General features: G+C 43.0%; 1 protein-coding gene across 1 annotated transcript in view; it reads right to left on the bottom strand.

Annotated features, from left to right (window-relative positions):
• ppargc1b (peroxisome proliferator-activated receptor gamma, coactivator 1 beta) overlaps positions 1-23,786 on the bottom strand; it is a gene marked incomplete at its 5' end in the record, with an annotated part of 95,700 nt that overhangs the window by 18,869 nt on the left and 53,045 nt on the right. Inside the window, 2 exons of the mRNA XM_083915885.1 lie at positions 7,252-7,449; positions 11,598-11,783. Coding sequence (XP_083772011.1) covers positions 7,252-7,449; positions 11,598-11,783 — 384 coding nt within the window. The remainder of the gene's footprint in view (positions 1-7,251; positions 7,450-11,597; positions 11,784-23,786) is intronic.

The raw sequence follows: 23,786 nt of genomic DNA on the forward strand, positions 1-23,786 counted from the left end.
TCACCTGCATGCCACCGAAGCGGCCTGCTCCTGTAGATTCTACATGTCTATGCTGAATATGTTTATACAGTTTAGGATAACACAAGCTTCAACACAAAGCTTTGTTCAAATGCCTTCGAGCATTATGTTCAATTAAAAAAGAGAACCTTTCAACATTTGATGACTCTAAAATCGCCCGTAGGTGTGAATGGTTGTCTGTCTCTGTTCGTCTCTATGTGTCCTGTGATAGACTGGCGTCCTGTCCAGGGTGGACCCTGCCTCACGCCCAATGTCAGCTGGGATCGGCTCCAGCCCCCCGCGACCCCGACCCGGGATAAGCGGTTGATGATGAATGAATGAATGAATGTTTTTTATTACCTCACTCAAAAATAGTCCATATTAAGTAATCGACAGCTCTGTGACCTCTCAGTTAAGCCCCCCTCGTCCTCGTGTTTCCTGCAGTCACAGCATCACATCTATGATATAAACATGTCTGAGAAACAAAAAGTGCTGATGACTCATCGGTTTAGAAAATAGAGTAAGGCTTTATCTGGAGAGTTGTCTTTAAGTTGGATCTCATTGAAGGACAGGACTAGCCCCCCCCCCCCCCCCCCCCCTTCTGTAGACAATTTTAAGGCCAATCTTAAGACCTACATGTTTTCTCAGGCCCTTCACGTTTCATGTCTCACTTTTTACTCTTGTGTTTTATATTTTCCACCTGTCCCTTTACTTATTCATTCACGGGGTAGTATTTTTATGTCATCTCCACTGCTGTTTTGCACGTCATGTGTTCTGTAATTTTATTGTACAGTGGTCAACTCTGTTTTGTGTTTTATGAATGAACTTGATTAATTTTCAATCGTCTCATTTCCTTTAAAGATGTCTTGAATCATATCGGATACATGATCAGGTCACGTTATTGCTTATTTTTTCTATTAATCAAATTTATGTGTAAATCCAGCAATTCATTTATAACCTGTCAAAACATTAATATAATCTATCATTGCTGTTTATAAGTACGGAGATCTTTTAAGTGGTAAAGTGCTTCCAGATGTCCTTTATAGACATGTGCATGTCAATATGAGAGTAAACATATTAATCAAATTACAAACAAAGCAATAAAAAAATAATGTAATTGGATTTAATTAGAGTTCATTATGATGGTAAAATGTTGAAGCAGCAAAATAACATTTTTGACAGCTCTTAAATAAACTGCAGTCACCTTTAATGTGAATCCAATTGAGCTAATACATTTTAAAGTGACTGGCATGTGTGTACTGTACATATAACACACACACACACACACACACACACACACACACACACACACACACACTCTGCAGTATCATTTCTCATCAGTAGAGGGCAGTGACACGCTCAGGCCTGGACACATGAGTGACAGCAGGCTGTGACAGTAAACCACTCAACTGATGGAAATAGAGGATGGATCGCGCACGCACGCACACACACACACACACACACACACACACACACACACACACACACACACACACACACACACACACACACACACACACACACACACACACACACACACACACACACATCTGGCAGCTTCAGTAGAGTAAACAGCATAATGTTATTACACCAGGCTTTTCGGTGTGAGTGGATGTGAATGTTAGGCTGCTATTTTTGCCATTGACGGTACACACACTGGAAACAAAGCAATGGTGCAGAAAGATATGATTAAAGACAGTAAAGAGATCCTGAAACTATACCGGGGCTTTGCATTTCAGACAAGAAACCTAACAACACAGAGTCATAGAAGAGCTCCGATGTAAATATAAGTACTTGTCGTGTAAACAGCAATTTAACCTAGGAAGGTTTGCTATTAGTGCAGTTAAGTGGCTGTTACAGGTGAGCAGTAATAGCAGTAGCAGTGTAGTTATTAACAGAGTGATGAATAAAGCTGGACTTGTCTCGCTAGTCACAAACTTGCTGCCTGGAGCCGAACCAAGATGATGCCTTGAGGGAGTTGATTTCAGAGGATGTAGTGGCAACAACAGGGACTGAAGTAGAGGTAGAAAGTGTAGTAGTAGCAGCCTAGCGGCAGCAGCTTTAGTAGTTCTAGCACTAGTGTGATTGTGTGACAGAAAAAGGGACTTTTGAAAAGGCGTGTTATCTTTTGCAGCTGTCAGAGGAATGATGCAACAGCAAGTTGCTGTGTGTCTGGGAAGAGAAAGACTTTTTTTACAGTACCTGACATATGAAGTGCTGGTTCAGGTCGAACCATGAGCAATAAAATGCAGCATGAATTATTGGTTTAACATGTGTTACATGCGGAGAACAAACAATCCGTCACTAAGATTAGCACGAGCTTATAGTCTTGAAGAATTTCATTGACATAAATGTCTGTGAAGTCACTATCTATCACCGAATGAGGCAGCACGATGGTGACTGGAGCCTATGGCCCACTGATGAATGTATTGCAATATTTATACATTGGCATTAAAACGTCATCCTTAAAGTGATGCCACAACATCTGAAACGGCCTCTGGTGAATGGATGCTGTATAGGTCATAAGGCCCCCTTCATGGACATGGGCCAAAGTAAAATCTCAGAGAACGCACCGAATACAATTTTTCCAAAGATGTTTTTTGTCATTTTAGGTAGTTTTTTTATCAAGCTAATGTTTGTCACGTTCGATTTTAATAGTAGTTGTGATTTAATGCTATAAAACAGGATGAAACCTCATGAGATGAAGGCTGTGATGGACTCGTGGTAGGTCGGACGGGTGTATGGATGGGCCTTTGATAGCGCACCATCAATACTGCACAGACTGGTCGCGAAATGACATCATGGTGGCGGCCAAAGTGGGAGCAAATAAAGATGCATCATCTGTATGCATATACAGTCTATGGTGGCGACATTGCTTAAACAAACCGGACATTTCCCGCTGCTGCACCTTCACGTTAAAAGCATTTAAACGGTGAAACACAAGTGGACTTTTGTTCTGAAGTAGTCACAGGAAATGTTTGTCAGGGAGCTTGACACAGACGGCTATCGTCTCATCAAATATTAGTGTACAGCGGTCATTTTGGACACTTTCGACAGCGGATCAGTTTGAAATATTGCAGACAGTAATGGAAGTGTCAGGAGCAGCCACAGTGAGCTGTGAGATGAAGAGCTGCAGGCGACAGGCTGCCCACTGAGGTGACCAGCTACTTTTACTTTTTCTGTTCACATGCTGTTAGAAACGTACAATGAAAAGTTTTGCTGCCCTCCAGTATTCTCCGAGCTGTTGTATTAAACTGGATTGGCTGTTCCCACCAGTTAAAAGGGTGTTTTCAAAAGGGACTCACAGAAGTCTCAAGTATTATAACCGTAACTTTTGTAATATTTAGGTTAAAGATTGGGGTCATATTTAAACGGAGACACCTTTTGGCTAAAAACAGAAACGTCTCTTCCTGGAAAACCACAGCATTACTCCCCAACCTGCTCTCTCAGTGTCAGTCTGCCTCCTGTTCTCTTCAGGTCTCTTCCACCTGAATCCTTTTAACGGTAAAGAAACTGAGATTTCTCTTAGGATGCTTGCACACCTATAGTTAGGTAGATTCGGTGAAATTCGGGGACAAAGTTGCACCATTGTTGCACTTTTCAATTGGTTCGTTTAGCTTCAAGCCCACCGAGCGTTGTTAACAAATGTCAGGCGGTCGAAACAGTTGCTCATCTATTGGACAGAACACCCCAAACCAACCCGGCTATCTGATGACACGCTCCGGGATTCAGTTAAAACAGGGTTCAGGTGCAAATACACCTTTAGTTTTCATGCACAGAGGATGTTGTCTGCACCCAAAGTCACTGTGATCATGTCAGAAAATCCCAGGAAAACAAGCTGACAGACGATGTAAGCATGATGGAGGAGGCTTTACACAGCGTTTAGTCAGGTTCTTCTCAGTATATAACACTAACTATCCAACAGAACGGACCACTTCTCATTTGACCTTCGGTGTCTTTCCTCACGAGATGGAAGTGGAGAAACTGGCAGGCATAACTGATTAACCAGCCTGCACTCATTCTTATTTTGACACAAGTTGACTGATAACCAAGGTCGAGTCGTCAAGGTGAGACAAGGGCAGGGCAGACACGTGTGGGCCCACGGTGTTTTGCAACACAACAGCGAAGACGACGACATGTGGTGGTTTGACCTCTTCGTATCGCAGACCTGTTGTTTTGGACTAAACAATACCTCCATGGAAGTTAACAGCAACAAAGCCGGTTCTGTCTCGCTGCGTCCCGTTCACTGTTACTATGTCAACAGCAGCCACACACTCACTGCTATCACTGCAAGGTTTGGCATCTTTTTGGCTTCCTCAACTGCCAAACTACCATTATTCCTGTTCTCAACTATCTAAGGTCATTAAAGTCATTATCATTTCCACCCATTTGGAAGGAATGCCCCTTCCTCTGGTCCGTTTTCTCTCGGATGCCAGTCAGATTCTCTGACATAAACACAAGGGTCAAATATGACACATGACACCAGCTCCTTAAAGTCGCTAAGACTTCCAACGTCTTTGAAAGGATCAAATCGGCTTAGCTCTATATTTAAAAACATGAGTATCTAAAGTCAGAACAGTACGTTACAGTCACAGTGTACTGATATAGGTAGAATTAAAACAAGAGTAAACTAGAGTCTGAAGTCATGCTAGCAGCTTGGAGCTTAATACAGTCACACTAATCTCAGCATGTTAGCGAATGCAAACGCCTGCACGCCAATCTCTGAAACCAATCAGCTACCTGTCTGACGGCAGATAAGCTTCTGGGGATGACGACTAATATTTTGCTTTCCAGTGCAGCCAGCGGATATCTGCAAAGACTTCCTCTTCCGAGCAAATTGAGACGCGATAATGGGATTGAGAGATGGCGTCTCTATATACAGATCTCCGCATATGAATGCAGATTAAATAACAAAAAGCTAACTAAAGACGAACTCGCCTTTGGATAGTACACGATTGCATGGCAGGCAATCCGTTGCTCCTTGTTTGCTCTCTACAGGGACTGCATGCATCATTGCCTCGCATGCAACTAGAGTGTCATGTGCATATAATTGCTCTCCTTTAATATCATTAGTTAGGTCATAAATCCATAGAGAACGTGAGTTTCTTGGACCAAATTTCATGGCAAACCAACGAATAGTTGTTGGGACATTTTCAGACAAGTGGGAAAAGTCAGGGGATCACCAAAGCCTTTAGAAATCATCCTCTGGCCACCACGATAACACACGTCACACAATTCGCAATTCATCCAATATTGAAGTACGTATGTGTTGGACTGGCCAACAGACGTCGCCTTCCCTGGAGCCGTGTCTAAAACCCTTTGAAATGTGGGATTATGAAACCTGCTGATCCTGTTTGACTTGTAGTTGTGTATAAACATTAGCTAACTCTTTTACTGCTTGTAATATATTAATCAGGCGGTTCTGTTGAAGCCTTACGATCCTGTTGAGTCTTGTTGTTGCCTTCAGTTTACATCCTTGAACCTCAACTATCACCAAACATCCAACCTTCATTACGGAGCTTTGCAAACCTCCGACTTCACCGACAGACGCAGCACAGCTCTGTGAATGTTTACGCTCTAGGTATTCAGCCATCCTGCGTGACTCGGGGCTGCCAAACAATAGCATCTTTGTAGACTGACGCTAAAATCAGAGAGCGAAAGAAAACCCCTGGAAGCAGCCCCCCTTTTTTGCTGTGAAATAGGACAATTAAGGAAGCGGTGCTGAATTCATCCTGACAAGTGCCATAAGGCAGTTAGAGCAGTAATCATAAGTCGTCTATTGCAGTGAAATAGCTTCCTGCTTCAATTAAGCTCCAGAGCCGAGTGCATTCTCTTGACAGCAGAGCGAACTGAGGGGAAAGTAGGGCACAATATTCACTGTAAAGATATACAGCAATTTCTTGTTCTTGTATGATGAGGTGGAGATGTAGTATTTATTGCGGGAGGGTGGGGGGTGGGGGGGGGTGCGGGTTAGGTGCAGGGACCTGATTGGGGCTGATAACAAGAGGAGGGGACAGAGTGATGAGAGAAAAACAAGGTTTGTTCCAAGAAGTGTGGTTCAGGGAATGATGGAGAGGCCAGAGAGAGAGAGAGAGAGAGAGGCATCCAGCAGCACTGTGTGAAAAAAGAGAGGGGGTCGGTGGAAAACAAGCAAACACATAAACTTGCTGGAAGACCACAAACATGTTTGGATTACTAAACTTGTGAGGACTTCTGGTCCTACAACTTAAACGTGATCCATATTATTAACAAAGAAAGATTCATACAAAACACTCCGTTTAAGGAAGGGATGTCACCTCGTTCCTAAATCTCAGCAGATCCGTAGAAACAAAGTCTGAATCATCTTTTGATTCCAGCTCTCAACTTTCTACCTTTCTCCAAACTGCACATACTCAATTTTCAATAAGAAAAGGCCCCAATATATGACCTTTTTTTGGTCTTTTGTTAAAGTGACATCCTCTTTATAGAATGCAACATACTATTATTACTTTTTTTTTGGTCATAACCCATTTTAGATGTTGTAAATAACTGTTCTGTTATTATAGGTAGAAATATTTGTACCACTTACTTCCTATTGTTGTTTTAATGACATTTGTTTGATTGTAACAAAAGAAACGTACTCTTTACCTAAACCTACAACTAGTTCTACATTTAAGACGCGCTGTAATCCAGTACTGATCGTAATTCAAAAATTAAACCCTGCACAAAACCAAATTTGAGTCCTATCCAAACACCCTGAATGAAATCTGCAACGTGTCCTCAGCCTGAAGGGTTTGAAGCTTTCTCTACACACACACACACGCACACACAGAGGACGGGATATGAAAGGTTACAGTGTGCCTCTGCGCCTCTCTGTTTTCCTGGAGTTGAAGGCAGACTTTGAACCTTGCGGACCAACAGGGGGAACATCAAGGTTAGCAAACGCGACACTGATTAAGATACTGCGGAGACAGAGAGAGGGAGAGCATGGGAAAGGAGAAGCACAGCGTGGCGGGGTGGAGAGAGGGGAGTGGATGGTGTTTAAAGCATGTATGAAAGGCTCTACTTCAACAGGCGGCAGGTTTTTGAGCTGCCAGACACTTTTTGATTTGAACACTACTGACAAGAAAGAAACATGAGGATATCTGAGGTGAAAATATCAAGTGGAAGATATCATGGAAAAGAGTGTTCTGATCAGAAGTATCTCCACTTAACGTTATCTCAATAACAATGGTAAAAGAAAGGTTAAAAAAGGTGGTATAGAGGTGTCCTTACTAGAGATTGGTCCTCTGTCTCCGCCCCCAGGGACTGGCTGAAGTCCTCAGCACTGAGGAGATTGTCCTGTTCTTCCTCTTCCTGGTCAGGCTCCTCCCCGAGGGCGGGGAAGACAGAGAGCCTGTCCACCTCGGCATCCACCATGCCATCCAAACTGTCGGTCAGAGCGGCGAGCAGAGCCGCGTTCTCCTCTTCTATCTGGAGGGAATCAAACACAGTGAGAACATGGGTGAGGATTTCGTGTGACTGCAATTTAAAAAGCTGCAGGCAAGTTGGCCAAGACAACAAAGTCAACAACAGGAAGAGAAGTCCTGAGAGAGCTCCGAAAGAACAAACCCCCATCAACGATTGTTTCCAATTTCCTAATTTCTCACTCCAGTTTCCAATTATTTTAGGTTAGGGTTATGGGAAGCCACTTTTCCCTCATGCTGCTTTCTGAACTTCTACTTTAGTTAGTGACTGCCTACATTTCCCAGAGTTCAACAACATTTCAGGGAAACGGCATTAACTTATTGCTCTCAGCTGTTTTATATACAGTATATGTAAGAGGAGACATTTCAGTGGCTTTTTCTGCTCACAATTAGTTTTACTTTTAACCCCAAATATCTGTGGCTGCATTGCAATCTGGTCTAATTCCTCTGTTTCTTCCATCTCTCTTATTTGTTCCTTTGTTCGTTCATGTTTTAGTTAACTAGAACATTTGTGTTATCAAACCATTTTGTAACATTGTGTCTCGTTCGGACAGAAGAAAACCACATAACAGCTAATCGGACACTCGAAGCAACATAAATCAATTGTTTGTTTGTTTTTACCTTTTTTATTTTTAGGCAACACAGGTCATTTCAACCCGTCACATATGTTTTGTGAGGGTGTGTAAAACTGGGACGCTCCACTGCGGACACGGGGAACACAGTGCAGACATGAACCGTTCCTCCTGGGTTAAAGTCCTGCGTTTGTGTGACCCATCAAACCGCAGACCTCTTCCCTACATGGACTTTGTCACACTTAATCATGGTAATATTGGTTAACTTTACAATTGAGAGCCCAATCTGTTTCAGACGCCAAGGGGCGTGACAAAACAGCCGTATTTGGACACCCTGGGAAGGCTCACGGGTTGGTTATTTAGCAAAAAACAAGGCGTGTACAGTAGATACAAACAAGCTTTTATGACAGCTTTCAAAAATGCACAGTTCTAGTATCCTTAACGTTGTGTGACCCCGCCCTGCAATCCACAGAAATGAAACAACAGTTATGTATGAGTCATGAAGTCTTGAGTCATTCAGGCAGTTAGAAAATAACTGTCCTCAGATTCATATTTATGTATTTAGAACTGGAAACAATTGTCCTCAGCAGATAAACAAGGGGGGAAATAAGTCTTTGGAGGCTCTGTGTCAGTGCTGAATCACTCCTTCAATCCTCCTCCATTCACACTAATCGGGGATGATGTAACATTTACCTTTGACCTCATTAAAAAGGACGCTCCACAGATTTACTGAAACAGGACTTTAACCAACTCTGATTAAATGCTTTTACAACATTTTTCAAGCATGGAAATGGTCAAATTTGAAGATGCACAGCAGAAAAAATATTGTTTATCTGTAATTTCGGTCCAGAATTTCCACCCTGTCATCCCGCCTGTTACATCCACACGGGGGTTGTTTACTGTGATGGAGCTGCCATCTTGCTGAGAGCAGAGTCTGGTGGAGAGGTGATAGCATGGCTGGCCTACGGGAAGCCACCAAGCTCCATTCATCTGTCTCTCTCTTTTATCATCCGGCTCTATCTCTTCCAGGCTGCCATACCATTTTATTATTTCATTTTTTCCTCTCCGTCTCTGAGGCTTTCTCTGCCTCTCTTTCTCTTCGCCGGGTGCAGCAATTTAAGACTGAAATTCTCTACAGGAGTCAAAAACACAGTCACGGCAGAATCAAAGTTAAACTGTGTGTATACTTCTGTGTCTAAATCCTTCCAAGTGGGTATATATCAGAATCAGGGAGGCTTTATTAGCATTAACAGTACGTTTGTACATTCAAAGGCACTCATGGATACCTGATAATATTTATCAGATTAGATGCATAATAATTTGATTTCCTATAGTAATTAATTTCTGTATAAGTGAGAAAGAAACAAAGGCAAATGCAAAGTTATACCTTTGACTGTGTGTACTCCTTTACATCATTATTATTGTTATTACAGTAACAAATAATCTCTACACCCTCCAAGGTTAAATTAAACCCCACCACACACCGATCAATCCTGTCAACGTGGGATTAGATTCCGATACGCTGCTGTAAATAAGTGGCGTATCGGCGGAGAGCAGAGAGACAGAGACACGAGGGGCTTCATCTGTCGGCTGATCACTCTATTTATTACTACGTGTTCATAACTAAATGGCGTCTGACCGTCTGCTCTGGTGTACTGGTCTGATCAATACGATATTGGGTAAAGTATAATGTGTGTTGGAGGTTGGTGGGTGGCAGATGTGCAGAAAGAGGAGGGAAATGAAACAACGGAGATACGAGGAACAGTGATGTAGTTATGAGACCCAGCAAACGGCACAGAAATAGAGAGAAAGAGAGAAAGAAAGAAAAGAAACATTTACGTTAAAACGCAGAGAGAAAGGTGAGGCTGTATTCAAAGTCGACTAACAGTTATACGATTTTGTTGATTGAATCGACATTTCTGTGAAACAGTTTCTCCCCAAAGAACCATGCACTATAAATCTTGGGTTTACCAGAGAAGTGCTCATAAGTTCCTTGTCATTCAGTATGAAAACAAACATAAAAAATGAAGAATGGACTAAAGAAATCTTAGTATAGACCAGTCGACTAAGAGGGGTCATCTTTAAGAAAGGACATGAGAAAAGTAGGAGAACAACAGACACAATTAAAACTGAAAAAATGTATAAACATATAAATATAGAAAAGGTTGCGACTAGAGACAGGAAAACGATTTAGTGGACATGAAAAGAGTAATCAACAAGAGCCTGAGACAAGATAAGAGACTGTAGGTAAAATAGTGAAAGTGTTTGAGAAAAGGTAGATCGAGCAAAAGAACAGAAGACGGGATAATGACGGATAAATGCGTCTTTGTCCATGTCGTCTTCTCTTTTGTCTCTCTAAGCCTTTATCGGGAAATGTCAGCAGCAAATCCCAGTATTGAAGCATCTTGTTGTTGCATCTTTTCTCATAAAGAGTATACCATCAATACCAATAACTATTAACGCAGAACGTTGAGTCGTTTCTGAGATGCCAACTGTGTCGTAAAGTTTTGTGTTGACAGCAGGAAGACAAACTCACTCACTCGGGCGTCGCCTAATGGGGATCGAAATAAGAATGTAGACTACGGACGGAGACAGTCTGTGTTTACTTCAACTGCATTCCCATCATGTCTTGCCTGTCTTCATTTAACCAATACTCCGCGGTGCATTGCAGCATCAGAGCAATTTCCATCGGCAGCGTTGCGTTACATAGCAGATGATCTGGACCTAAATGCTACTTTATCTCTTTGTTGTCGTCTTTTTATTCTCAAGATGCACTCAATTTAGCCTCTGTAATGGGACCCTGAGACATCACCGGGGCTGCAAACTTACTGTATAGGCAATCAATGATCCAGGGTTTTGCTTTCAGATAAGAGACAAACCAGAAGGGGTATTCCCTGAATTCATCCAGCAAAAGGCACCTGATACTGGAGCCTCTGGGCTTTTATTGGCCCTGTAGAAGCATTGGCCCGATCCAAACTGATGGACTGCCTCTATCATCATGTTACACACAGCATAACTGGGAATACCTTGGCAGCGCCCTCTGAGAGATGCTGCGAATTTCAGCACAGGGATCATGTGAAGGGTTTGGGCTTTGCGTGGATCGGCGGTAAAGGAAACTTTGGCTGTTGTATCAACTGACCCTGTGGCCCAGATTCAGTGACTGAAATGATTATATCAAAATAGCATGTTATTTATTTACAGGGTTTCAGCCAATGTATTCCAAGCCCAAAACTTTGACTCCCCAGATCAGATGTGCATATGTTGTATGGATAACATTTGCAACAACATTGTGTGGCGTAGAAGAGTATTAAGTTAACTTTATAACTGTGATGTAGCGGTGCAGTGGGCGTACAGTTTAGGCCATTTGTCTGTGAATCAATGCTCCTCAAGAAGATGCAAGAGGAAGGGGGTTAGACTACTTCAGACCACACTCACTTAAGCTGTCAGGTTTTGATTTGGTCAAAGTTGGTGCCAACTTTGTGCCAACTACCATTTAAGAAGGTGCATTTTGATGGTGGTCCACATCCCTGCAGCAGAACCATGGCTGACTTAACTGAACTGTATTCTGGTGAACAAGCCTCACCTCAAAGAGCTCATCTGTCGTACTGTAGCAGATGGAGGCCGGCGAGGCCTCCGCCGGCTGATCGTTGCACCACTGGAGCTCGCTGAGACAGTTAACGCTGTCGAAGTCACTGGTGTCCAGCTGGGAGAGGTCGATGTCCGAGAAGTCAGTGTCCAGGCGGTCTGAACACACCTCCTCCTCCCCATACTGAAGATGGAAAAAGAGAGGGAAAGAGAGAGGGAAAGGTCACGTTAGTCAAACATCAAGATGAAAGCAATATTCCCAAGCGATTTAGTCTTTTTTGAGATCAGTCGCTGTGTAAAACATAACTTCCCCAAAAAACTGGAGGTGCTGATCACAGCTGGAAAGCTCCTCAGTGAGAAATGAACAACATGCGTCACTCGTGTCAGCTGCTTTGCCCTCTTATGCGATCACAAAGAAATCTATGTTTTCTCTGTAACCACTGCTCCCTCAAACACAAGCTATCAAACATGGGAAATAGCTCTGTTCCCTTGATGACACTGCCAAGGCTAGTGTTTCCTGTGAAGTTCATCACTCTAGTGCAGCACTGCCATTGTTAGAATTAGGGGATTAGTTCCCATTGGGCCACCCTTCCTAAAATATGTATGCAGTTGAAGTACTGTGAGGCACTTTGGATAAAAGCCTCCATCATCTGGCATATACTGTATATCATACACTGTTCACTGTTGGAGTCACAAGGAGCACTCATCTACAGCCCTTCATCTCTCAACAGCTACTCATTACAGATAATGAGACTTCCATGTTAGAGGACGTTCAACACTGAAACCAACAGAGACATCTGCCCGGGCACAATGCAGATTAGACAGAAAATGTGTCACAAACACCAGTAGCACCTATCTGGAAGTGTCCTCGTGCATTTATCCAGCACATCTCCCTGTGGCTCACAACAAAGTGCAACCGTGACCCAAGAGGTTTCCAGGTGATTAGTTCCCCTCCGTTGGTTGAGGGTGTGTTAATTAGTTAAAGAGCTGTTCTGTTTAGTCCGTTTAATCTGTGGACTCTTTGGTAACTGTGGTACATCTCTGTCGTCTCTCTGCTACAGCCAGAAAAATCTCCTAAATCATGTAAACTGTGTACAGTTTCTTCAAAAGTCAGTTATTAATTATTAATACAATGTAAGAGACAATCCAATTAAGATAATTTTAGGGTACTCGTAAATTGTTATGGAGACTTTATTTCAGTGCACTACTGCTTTACTAGTGTGACAAAGTTTTCCTTCATTCACAGAATAATCACAGAAGAAATGATGGACCCTAAACGTAACTTAGGACTTTAGAACACCCTTTTGAAATCCCTCAAAGAACCGCTTGAACTCCTTACCATCCATTGAGCTTCATCAAAAACCCTGCCACCACATGATGGTTGTGGCTGGATAGTAACCCTAGGTCCTAAAAAATCTGGCGAGACACACTGCCCAATGACCAACCCTGACCATAACCCTTTAAGGTCAATGCTCAACATCAACCCTCTCTCAAATCTTGGGTTTCCATCTAGACACCCGAGAACCCCTTTAAAAACTTCTGAGACCGTTAAAGCCTAAAAGGATCTCTTGACTGCCATATTAGACACCTGAAACTTCTTAACCCTTAAACATTCCTGTGAAAATCTCTTCAATAACTTCTCAAGAACCTAAAAACCCATCAATGACCCAAACCCCTGGAAGAACTCTTCACCCTAACCTAACAATTCTCCCTGAAAGACCCTTAAAGCCCCTCAATGATCCCTTGAACAAGGTGAAAGCTCTGTAACCCCCAAAGACTCGTAAAGACTCTTCCCTCAAGGAACCCAATTAAACGCCTTCAGGAACGCCTCTAGCCCTTATAAGAATCCTTAAAAATGCTCTCAGTAACACATGGAAACCTCTTACAAACTCCTGAACACCCTCAAGAACTCTTCAGACCCTCAGAAACCCCGTAAGAGCCCCACTTTGTCATCTACTAATATAACGTTCCACTCAGCGGCCACGTGGACCTGCAGTCACAACACATGGCTGAGGTTCAGACAGAAACAGAGAGCCACGTCATTTGGAGAGTAGAGAAAAAAAGAGGAAGAGCAGGAAGTGTGTGTACGTGACTCAGTGTGAAGGGAAGCAACTGTGGTCTCTTGGGGGAGGTGAATGAAAGAGGAAGGAGGAGGAATACTTTTTGGGAAGGAAGAAAGAATGGTATGAGAGGGGACAGACGAGAAGAGAAAAGGAGGGAGCATGTGGGGGAAAAAGGGCAGTCAAACTGGAATTTCTACAAGCATCGTTGAATATGTGTGTTAATGTGTGTGTAAGCGCGCTTGTAAGCTGTTCCCACAGAAGTGCAAGAGATCAATGTCCTATTGTACGCGTAAGGAGGAAACGCAGTCCGTTAATGGTCTGTCTGTCTCTCATTCACTTATACGCCCCCCCTCCACACCCACACACACACTTTTCCATTCATCTCACTGGACGAGCAGACAGGGTTGACCAGTTACACCAACCACCTCTCAAACTGTATCAAACAGATGGTTTTCTTTCACTATCAGGTTTCCTCAGATGTAATCTCGTCTCCAACTGACTGACTTAACTACACTGCATCTTTGGTATTTTGTCCCTATACTATCGGATCATTAAATATCTCTAAGATTATTTTTAACATTATTGTATAAGGACGAATCACAAACGGGTGCGAATCATAACATTAAAATAACAAAGGTGAGCATGAGAATAAACATTTTGATCTCTAAAATGCATCAAATTTAGGTCAAATCTGGCTGGATTGGACGGAAACGATGTGCTGCAGAATTGTCTATTATAGACAGATTTCCCCATAGGACTGAAAAGAATTTGGTGTGTTATCCCATTAATAACTATCATCTGTTGTTGTTAAGCATGTCTTGTTGTTATGATGTCTCTGAAATGGGCTGAAATCATTCTTACTTATTGGGGGGTTGTCCTGCTATATCCTAGCTACAGTAGCTAATGGTGCCATCTTTGATTTATGCTTACTGAACACAATATATCAAATAACAGGCTTACTTTTAATGGTCAACATGTTACCAGGGTAACCCACCATATGTTCTTACATTAAAACAGCATGGTCTGTTTTCAGCAGTCGATAACAGCGTGCATGTTTTCTTTTATCAAATCGGAGGAAGAATTATGCCTGTTTACATCCTGTCTCCATCCACCATAATCACCAGACACCGTTTCATAAAAGCAGTTGACAGAATTTGCATTTCCCAAAAACTAATCAACAAACAGTTTACACATAAATGATGCATTTATAATAGTTCATTATCTCTGCCTCTAAACACCAGTGCATGATCATCAGTCTCTTGCTTCTCTCTCTCTCCCTGCAGCTCTGTGATCACTATGTCACCACTGTGTGTTTTCATTTGAATGCATTGTTAATCTAATTATAAAGCGAGGAACCACAGTGTGTGTGTGTGTGTGTGTGTGTGTGCGCGTGTAGTTTGCATATCTCAAGGACATCTCGTTCATCCAATCCACTTCACACTAACTGTTACTTTTGAACCGTGGGTCTCAGAAACACAATTCATTATATTCCTAGATTCTGTGGGTCAAGACGAATCTTTCCATATAAAGCCACCATTTTGAATTGTGTCCTAATCTGTTTTTGTTTTTTTTTGTTACTACTCCTACACATTTTGAGCACTCATCACCAAATATGGTACAGAACATCTGGACTTTCTATAGCTGACCCTCAAAGTTTGCTCAAACGCTGTAGGCGGGACCTATTTTACAAAAGATGTCGTATCTCCTGAACACTTTGTGCTATTGCGACCACATTTGTTGCACACGTCTAAATATGATGTCTGAGTGGACGTTGCAGATTTTGTGCTATTTGGGCAATATATGGAGCTGTAGCAGCATCATCCAACTATAAAGGATTGCATCTGTGTGTGTGTATAGTATGCATGTATGACTGTCCTTCACATATCTCAAGAACTTTTCATCCAATCGATTTCACACTTGGCAGGTGTGTTCCCCAACACCCAAGAGAGTGCAGTCGAGAATGCTGCAAGCAGCATTTTCAGGGCCCGAATGTACTTAGATGTAGATAACCTTGGCATTGTCTGTGATGATAATACTGTACTGTTAATATTATAATATTTTTTTTACTCTACAGTATTTCATCGACAAACATCTTCCTCACAAACCTCCGCTGCTCTTCACACTCCAGCATGCACATCTTACACTTAAAACACACTTTCCATCATCCAGAGCGACACATCCAGCATTAGTTTTTTAATCACTACGATGTCATGTCGTATTTACGACCTCTGCTCGTAGCGCGCTGATCTACAATCTCATACAACTCCAAGTACAACTGTTCCCGCTCTGTGTGTGTACGTGGTGTGTTTATTTGGGTCAGGAAATGGATAGCATCAGCTGATATAATTCATGGATTCATGAATTACAGAGCAGACTTACACAGTAGACGTGATCAAAGAGCCAATCAGCAAAGTGAAGAGAGAATAAGAGAATGGAGGGATGGAAAGGGAAGGAAAAAGGAAAAGGCAGGGGGAGAAGGAGCTGGAGTAAGAAGGGAGGAAAGGACATAAGTGTGAATGAAGGCATGGAGAGAAGGAAGAGGAAGGAGATTGAGAAGACTGAGTTGGTGAGAAGGAGAAAAAGAGAGCTGTGGGTCAGAAGACAGAGAGTAAAAGAGGGGATAGAGGAGGAGCAATGGGGAGAAGAAGGGGAGGGCAGTCGTGACTTGATAGAGAAGCAGAAGAAGGGAGGAGAGGAAAGAGGAGAGGAGAGGATGCCCTCTATAAGACCCTCCCATTGCTTCCTCTCTCTCCAGTTGCTGATGCAGGTGTGTGTGTGTGTGTGGTGTGTGTGTGTGTGTGTGTGTGTGTGTGTGTGTGTGTGCGTGTGTGCGTGCGTGCGTGCGTGCGTGCGTGCGTGCGTGCGTGCGTGCGTGCGTGTGCGTGTGCGTGTGCGTTAGCATTCAGTTCACATCCCTCTCACGTGCGCCTGACTCATCCCCTTCCACCACTCGTTGGCTTAGCGCATCCTTCCTTTCCTCACTCCTCTTTCATCTCATTCCCTTCTCCTCTGCCCTCCTCTTCCTTCCCTCTCTCCTTGCCTCCTCTCCTCTCTCCTTTACCTGCCCTTTCCTCTAGCTCCAGCGTTTCTTGGTCGCTTCTCGTTTCTCCTCAACATCGTCTTGTCTTTTTATTTTCTTTCCTCCGTCATCTTTCATTTCCCTCAGTTTTTAGTCTTTACTCCTCTTTCACTCCTGTTTATCCCTTTTTGCCAATCCCCCTTTTTTAATGTTTCATGTTGTTCCTCAGCTGTTTTAACTTTCTTCTGTCCTCCTTGTCTTCCCTCTCTCTTTGTTTCCATCCCTTCAATCTCATATCTTTCTTTCTCCACCAACCTTTCTCCTCAGCATCCTTCCTCATCTTCTCCACCTTTCTCTCCTGTCTCAGCATCACCCCTTCTCCTTCTCTTTCTTCTTTGCTGGCCTTCATTATTTCTTTTCTTTCATTTCTTTTAAGCTCTTCCCCTTTCTCTCTCCTGTTTTATCCTCTCCTCATCTCTCTTTACCTGTTTCTTCTGCTCTCCTTTTATCTTCTGTCCTTCTCTCTCCTTCTCCATTTCCTCTCTCCTCCTCCTTTTCTCTATCCCTTTATCTTAATCTTTCTATCTCCCTCATAAGCTCAGAGGACAGGCAGATTGATTTCTTTGTTTCTTCTCTCTCTTCAGCCATCCCTCCTTCTCTCCATTGCAGCTGTCAATCAATAGAAAGCGACACACACACACACACATTCCCAAACACACGAGTAACACGTGTGCAAGTGCTGCACCAGAAAACAGGTATCATCTCTGTCACATTCACCAAAGCAGCGATCCTCTGCCTTATACGACGCTCTGCTGGTGTTTCCTTCTCTCTGTCACACACACACACACACACACACGTGAACACACACACAAAAACAATGGGACACCCCACACATACAAAGCAATGCAACACACAAACATGACAAAGCACAACACTTAGAGTGCGTTTGAACGTCCTCTCTGCAGCAGCAGATCGTAACCGGCAGCTGGCGAACGAGGCTGCGGCGTGTTCCCACCGCCGCGCTGACTCTGAATAATGATGAAGCCCCTGACAGCGACACAACATGACTCACACACGGCAGGAGGAGGAAGAAGGCAACGGAGCAGCTCGGCAAACAAGCAATGTATTTTCTCTGCCCCGCTCTCGTTTCCTTTTCCCCCACAGCTCTCAAAGTTTTGTACCTCGCGACTGAACATCGTGTCGCATTTATCGTCCAAGTGCAGTGACCTTTGACCTCAAACGTACTGCCGGTTGACTGTGAGGTTAGCGCGCTACCATTTTTAAACAGATCCAGAAAATCACTTACTCAGTCAATAACTAGCTTCCCTGACTTAATTAAAGAAATACTTGTGGATTCAAAGCAGTTTCAATGGTATCCAGGAGCAGTTAAGGTGTCCATAGAGACTTCTCAAACTAGCAGTATATGAGTCCTGTTGCTTCCTCACTGCTCCAAAGATAGGCATGTATAAAGCATTTTTTGGCACGACAACAATTGTTGGAAACTTACAGATCGAGGGTGTGGAAGTGGATTATGCTGAAGTGGTTTAGGAAGTTCTCGTGGCTGGTTTGATGTGTTGTTATGCCGTGGCTCTGGGTCACAATAATTAATCTATTGAAAGTGTTGTGAGTCCAAACTGGGTGCAGCTGCTGTTTTGTATGAAATATCACGCTACAAACTTTTCAGAGCAACCTTTCAAGCCTACGGGGCTGATCATTCCCCCTATAATCCAAAGAAGGCGGCACAAGTCCGTACAAGTAAACAACAACCAGCAACCGCCGTCTTCGTCTGCAGGCTCTTGTGAAATGCAAAACCGACCAAAAGAACCAAAGTTCATTAATAGGCCACACACGTGGAGTGGAGTTTGTCTCCTCTTTTAGGAGAACGGCGCCCTCCTGCATTGGGTGAAACACAGCTCATAACACGATTAGCCCGGTAAGGCAGTGAAGCAGCCTAGAGGAGTGACTTTGTACCTACTGTCATGTTTGAATCCTTAAAGTAAATCAATGCGTTGAAGAAGGAAACTCACGCTGACTCCCTGAACTTCACCTACTGAGGTGGCCGCAAGCAAACAACAAAAAAAAGAGGTTCAAAGTCTGAGGCATGAATATAAATCAGGGTTTTTTTCCCGCTGAAAATCACCACAGTGCTCACTCATCCTTCCCTTGGAAAAAATAAATGTGTTATGCTTGCTAAAAGGGGAATAAATAGGGGAAAATGTGGCTTATTATTTCCTGTTTTAGTGCACTAGAATGGCGGCAGCATAACACAATAGCATCCCTGGAATGAACACATCACTCACTGTGGCTCTGTCTGAATCTATTATGGCTTAAATGGAGCATTAGATATGGGCCGATTAAGCAAATGAGCATGAAATTAACGTAGAATACGGACACCTTTGAAGTGATCGAAAGGGCACGCCTTAGGGGAAATTGCAATAAGTTCATTCTGAGTTTAAGGGGTTATAGAAAGTGAGGATTTTGAATTAGAAGCCACTGATTTAAAATACCCATGCTTGATATCGATGCGAAACAGGGTAGAATAGATGCAAATGAACGTGTGCTACAGAGCTGCATCTACTTCCACAATTTATGCTGATGTGAATATAAAACTTAGTCCTGACATGTGACCTTTTGAAACCTTAAAAAATCCACTTGCTAGTGTGTGTTCGTAAAGGCTACCGCAGTGTATTAATAGTAATATTTGCCGTATGAGGTGTAAAAAGAAATGATGTGTGGTGACTTCCATTTGTGGTTAATCTCTGCCTTAGTAACAACAGTGAAAACCTACTGGGCCGTTCAGTCATAAAAAGCCTGCCGGGACAATCATGCATTAAACCTGCACTATTTATAGCGGGGCCTGCACGTGGGAGAGCTATCTGGGCTACAACGACTGAGTGGATATGGAAAGGCTAGCGAGACTCTGCAGTGGTGCTCCAGCATGGGGATGTGCTGCACCTCATCCTTTACTTCTATCTTTAAAACACACGCAAACACACACACACACACACGACACATTCTTTCAAGGGTAATCTCTTGCTTGACTTCTCACCGTGGTGCTGAGGTAAAACTACATGTATTTCCATTGGTTTTCTATGAATAGCGTATTGGGAGAGTTACACAAGAACTTGGGAGAGTGGAATGATCTTATTGGTTAGTGGTTGAGTTAAGTCTGCGGGGGGTGGAGTTAAAAAGCCAGTTTTTCTTGGACTTAAAGCTAAAAATATGAAGCTTTAGCAGCAAGAAACATTTTCAAACTACTTATGTACGAGCACCTAGGGATGTCACGATATGAGATTTTGATATCACGATTATCGTCTGAAGAGATATCACGGTTTCCACAATTATAAATGAGGGACTTTCGTTTGCATTGGTTTGGTCCTGCACGTAAAACGTGTCAGCCTACTTTCTATGGAACATGGAGGGTTCAGCACATACTCATAGAACTGGAGTTACAACTACGTATCCCCACAAGTATCACACAGTAAACAGTACAGTACAGCAGCTACTCCAGCCCAGTTTAATCTGGTCCGGTCCATCTTAGTAACGTTCCATTCACTGGTTCAGTTTTTTTTACCTTCACTTGAGCATTAAGGGCCGGATGGTTATCTCCAACATGTACGGACATATTCACAGTGTTGGACCATTTGCTGTCACTTTTAGATGCTGCGCTTTGCAAACTGGATATCCATCTTCTCCAACAACCCCCTGCTCATTTTGGAGGTATCCAAAATTCTACAAGCTTCTTACAGTGGATATAAGGCTGCATTTCAGATCCCTTTGACATTTTTTACAGCTCTTCTTAATGTTCTTGTTCTTAATGTTCTTACATACACACACACACACACACACACACACACCAACGTGACTCACAGGGCAACTATGCAGGAATCAGGACAACATAATTAGCATAGCTTCTATAATTCCTATGTTATGACACTGTGATCCTATGTAATCATGGTTATGGCAAAACCGGTTAAATCTGTCATCCCTACAAGCTAGTTAACTTAGCATATCAATTCAAACTAGCCATTAGCTGCTAACTGATATGGCATGATGCTGTGTCCCGATTTAATAATTGTACACAGTGTGCACTAAAGACTAATGTTTATTCCGTGCGTTTTTTGCAGTTTGTGTGCAAGAACTCAACGTACTTCACTGTTTTACACATTGATACCAAGACGTCACTCGAACTGAAACTGATAATAATGCGCTGCCATATCGATCCCCACAGAGCAATCAAAGCGTCTGCTTCCCTGGCAGATCTACAGCAGGCCTTTTGTAATGTTACGTAAGGTCAGTCACAAGCTTAATCATGTGCCGGTGAGTCCTTGCCAGCGTTCTGGACTGTCCAAACTTCCCTTTAGGCACACAAACACTCAATCACACACACACACACACATAGATACAGCACCACCACCACCACCATACAAGGTCAAGCTCTCTCAACTCTGGGCTGTAGCTCATAGAAGGGGGAAAAAGTCTCCTCTGATTTTAAGGGATTATTTTCTCAGGTCAGCTGGTTCATCCACTGATAATAACTTAGAATGTTTCATAAATCATTTTATCTGACCCTTAAAGGCTTTGGTGCCAACAGTTCTGAATGACTAAAGCACTCGATCAAGAGGTTTTACACTACAACTTAGCAACTAAAGACGTAGACGTTGCTGAAATCCTTCATACTTAGATGTATTTCAGAATAGCTGAACTAATTCTACGCCGTTACTAAATTCACAAGAGGAAGAGAAATGTAAATTCGCTCATTTCACATCCACCGGAGGTGACTTCTGTCCAGCTGAGAGTTCAAATCTGCTTGTGACCTTTTTAGATATGATGGAGGTTCATATCTGAGGACAGCTACAGAAAATAGATTTAATGTTCATCTTCTTTACTCAACTGGGTCTTTTCTCCGTTTTCCTCCCACAGTCCATGCAGGTGTTAGGTTAATTGTTGACTTTAAATTGTCCGTACATGTGAATGTGAGGGTGAATGGTTGTCTGTCTCTGTTTGTCTCTATGTGCCCAGCCATAGACTGGCGTCCTGTCCGGGGGAGTACCCCACATCATGCCCGATGTCAGATGGGATCCAGCTCCAGCCCCCCCGCAACCCCAATAGGGACAAGCGGTTGAGTATAGATGGATAGATGGATGGACGTTGCATGGAATCAGATATTAAAATGAAATATTTTCTGTATACTTGATCTGCGGGAACTTTAAATGATCCAAACTGACACATTAAACCTGACTCTGAGAAACCGTGTAATACAGGAAATAGGGAGGGGGCACATGTGAAGGTTAAGTGACACAGCGGAGCCCATATAGCTGAAAAATGGTGATGAGAGGAGGCTGGTGGAGAGTTGTAATCGCCTCCCAGCCTCGCACACTGAAGTGACATGGAAGATGTAAGTCGGCACGCCGGGCTGGGGACTCCGTTAAGTGTCCCACTGCCTTAACTCTCACTTTCTTGTAGGTCACTTTGACAGGAAGCAGTTTATAAATGACACCTCGGACGTCTCCCTGCAGTGCCGCCGAAACATTAATGAGGAAGCCCGGCGTGTGAACATCGAACAATACGCAATGCAGAAAAAGCAACAGATCTCATTTTCTCTTTGCAAGTCTTTTTGTCTCCATCTTTGGTGCTAATGCTGTGATGTTTTAGCACCACCTCTGCAATCAAATCACACCTACTGTGGTAAAAAAAACGCTCTGATGAACGAGGCACCTCGAGCCAAACGCATATGCAATGATGAAAGACACTCCTCCAGTTACACACAGAGTTTGCATTGCAGCTGAGTATTAAAAGTAGGTGTATCATAAAGAGAGACAGTGGCGGAAAAGAGGAAATAAAGTCTTCCAAATTTCGGTTCTCCCAAATGAAACATGTATCTGACAAACCAGACAGTTGAGTGGATCCTCAGAAGGCGGGAGCAGAAAATAGAGACATCTTTTGTGCTAAGCACTAATTAAGGACTGTGGCGTTTCAGCACTGTATTTTCCCAGAGAACACGTCAATTAGACAATCTGGGTGATCTCTTCTTTGGATTTCTGGTTGCTCTTTTTGTCCGTTCAGCTTTGAACGCTTCTTCTTTCATCACTGTAAATCCATCCAAGGAGATTGTTTCCAGGAGTCAGCGATTACACGGCAATGCATTGTCCTTAAAATATGTTAACTCATATTTTTAACATCATCTTATGTCCGTGTTGATTTAGGCCATGCCCTCCAACCAATGCTTCACCACGACACGGGTGTGTCGCTCGTGAGTAATTTGTTGACAAGTAATGAGAAGGGAAAGCTGCGCGGTTTAAACTTCCCAACTCATTTTTCTCCTCAGCAGTCAACGGCGAGAGGATGTGCTTAATTACGACGAACAAAAAAGGTTCGCCCCCTCCATCCTCGGCCCCCCTCCATGTTTAATTAGGGCCACAAAAAGCCTATTATGTGCCGTTTGATTATTGAGGTACAAAGTCAGACAATGCAGAATCACAAGGGTATGGACAGAAGCTAAATTAGGATGCGGATCAATGGGAATCATTATCCCATGCTGTTTAATCTTTATTTATCCAAATAAGCTCGACTGAGCAGCACAGTGTTTTTTCAGGAGAAAGCCCCTTCCCGTGCAGAAAGTTAACATGAATTCACAGCAGGAGCAACTCAACAAACGGGGTCTTCCGCGGCAGCTTATTCCCTTCATCGACTCTGAATATTCCCCAACAAGATTCAAACAGATCAATCCGTTGGTTCGATCTACAGAATGATTAAAAAAAGAGCTTGTCACAAGTCGTCGTGTCTTGTTTTTCTCCAGTCAAGAGTCCAAAACCCAGAGATATTAAACTTACTGTTAAATAGAGCAGAAAAAAAAAGCAGCAAATCCTCGCATTTGAGAAGTTCGAACATAATGTGTGAGACTTGGCCCCTTCTGGATAATTTTAATCCTCCAGGAACACACAGTAACGCATCACAGCCGAGTATTAAAAGCGAGTATATGATAAAGTGGGACAGTGGAGGGAAATGTTAGGCAGTGACAGAGTGAGTGACAGAAAGAGAAGATGAAGTCTTCTCAATTTTGATTCTTGTAAATTAAACGTGTTTCTGACGCAGCGGGCGGGCG

This window comes from Echiichthys vipera (genome assembly GCF_963691815.1).
Source record: "Echiichthys vipera genome assembly, chromosome: 6".
NCBI classification, from domain to species: Eukaryota; Metazoa; Chordata; class Actinopteri; order Perciformes; family Trachinidae; genus Echiichthys; species Echiichthys vipera.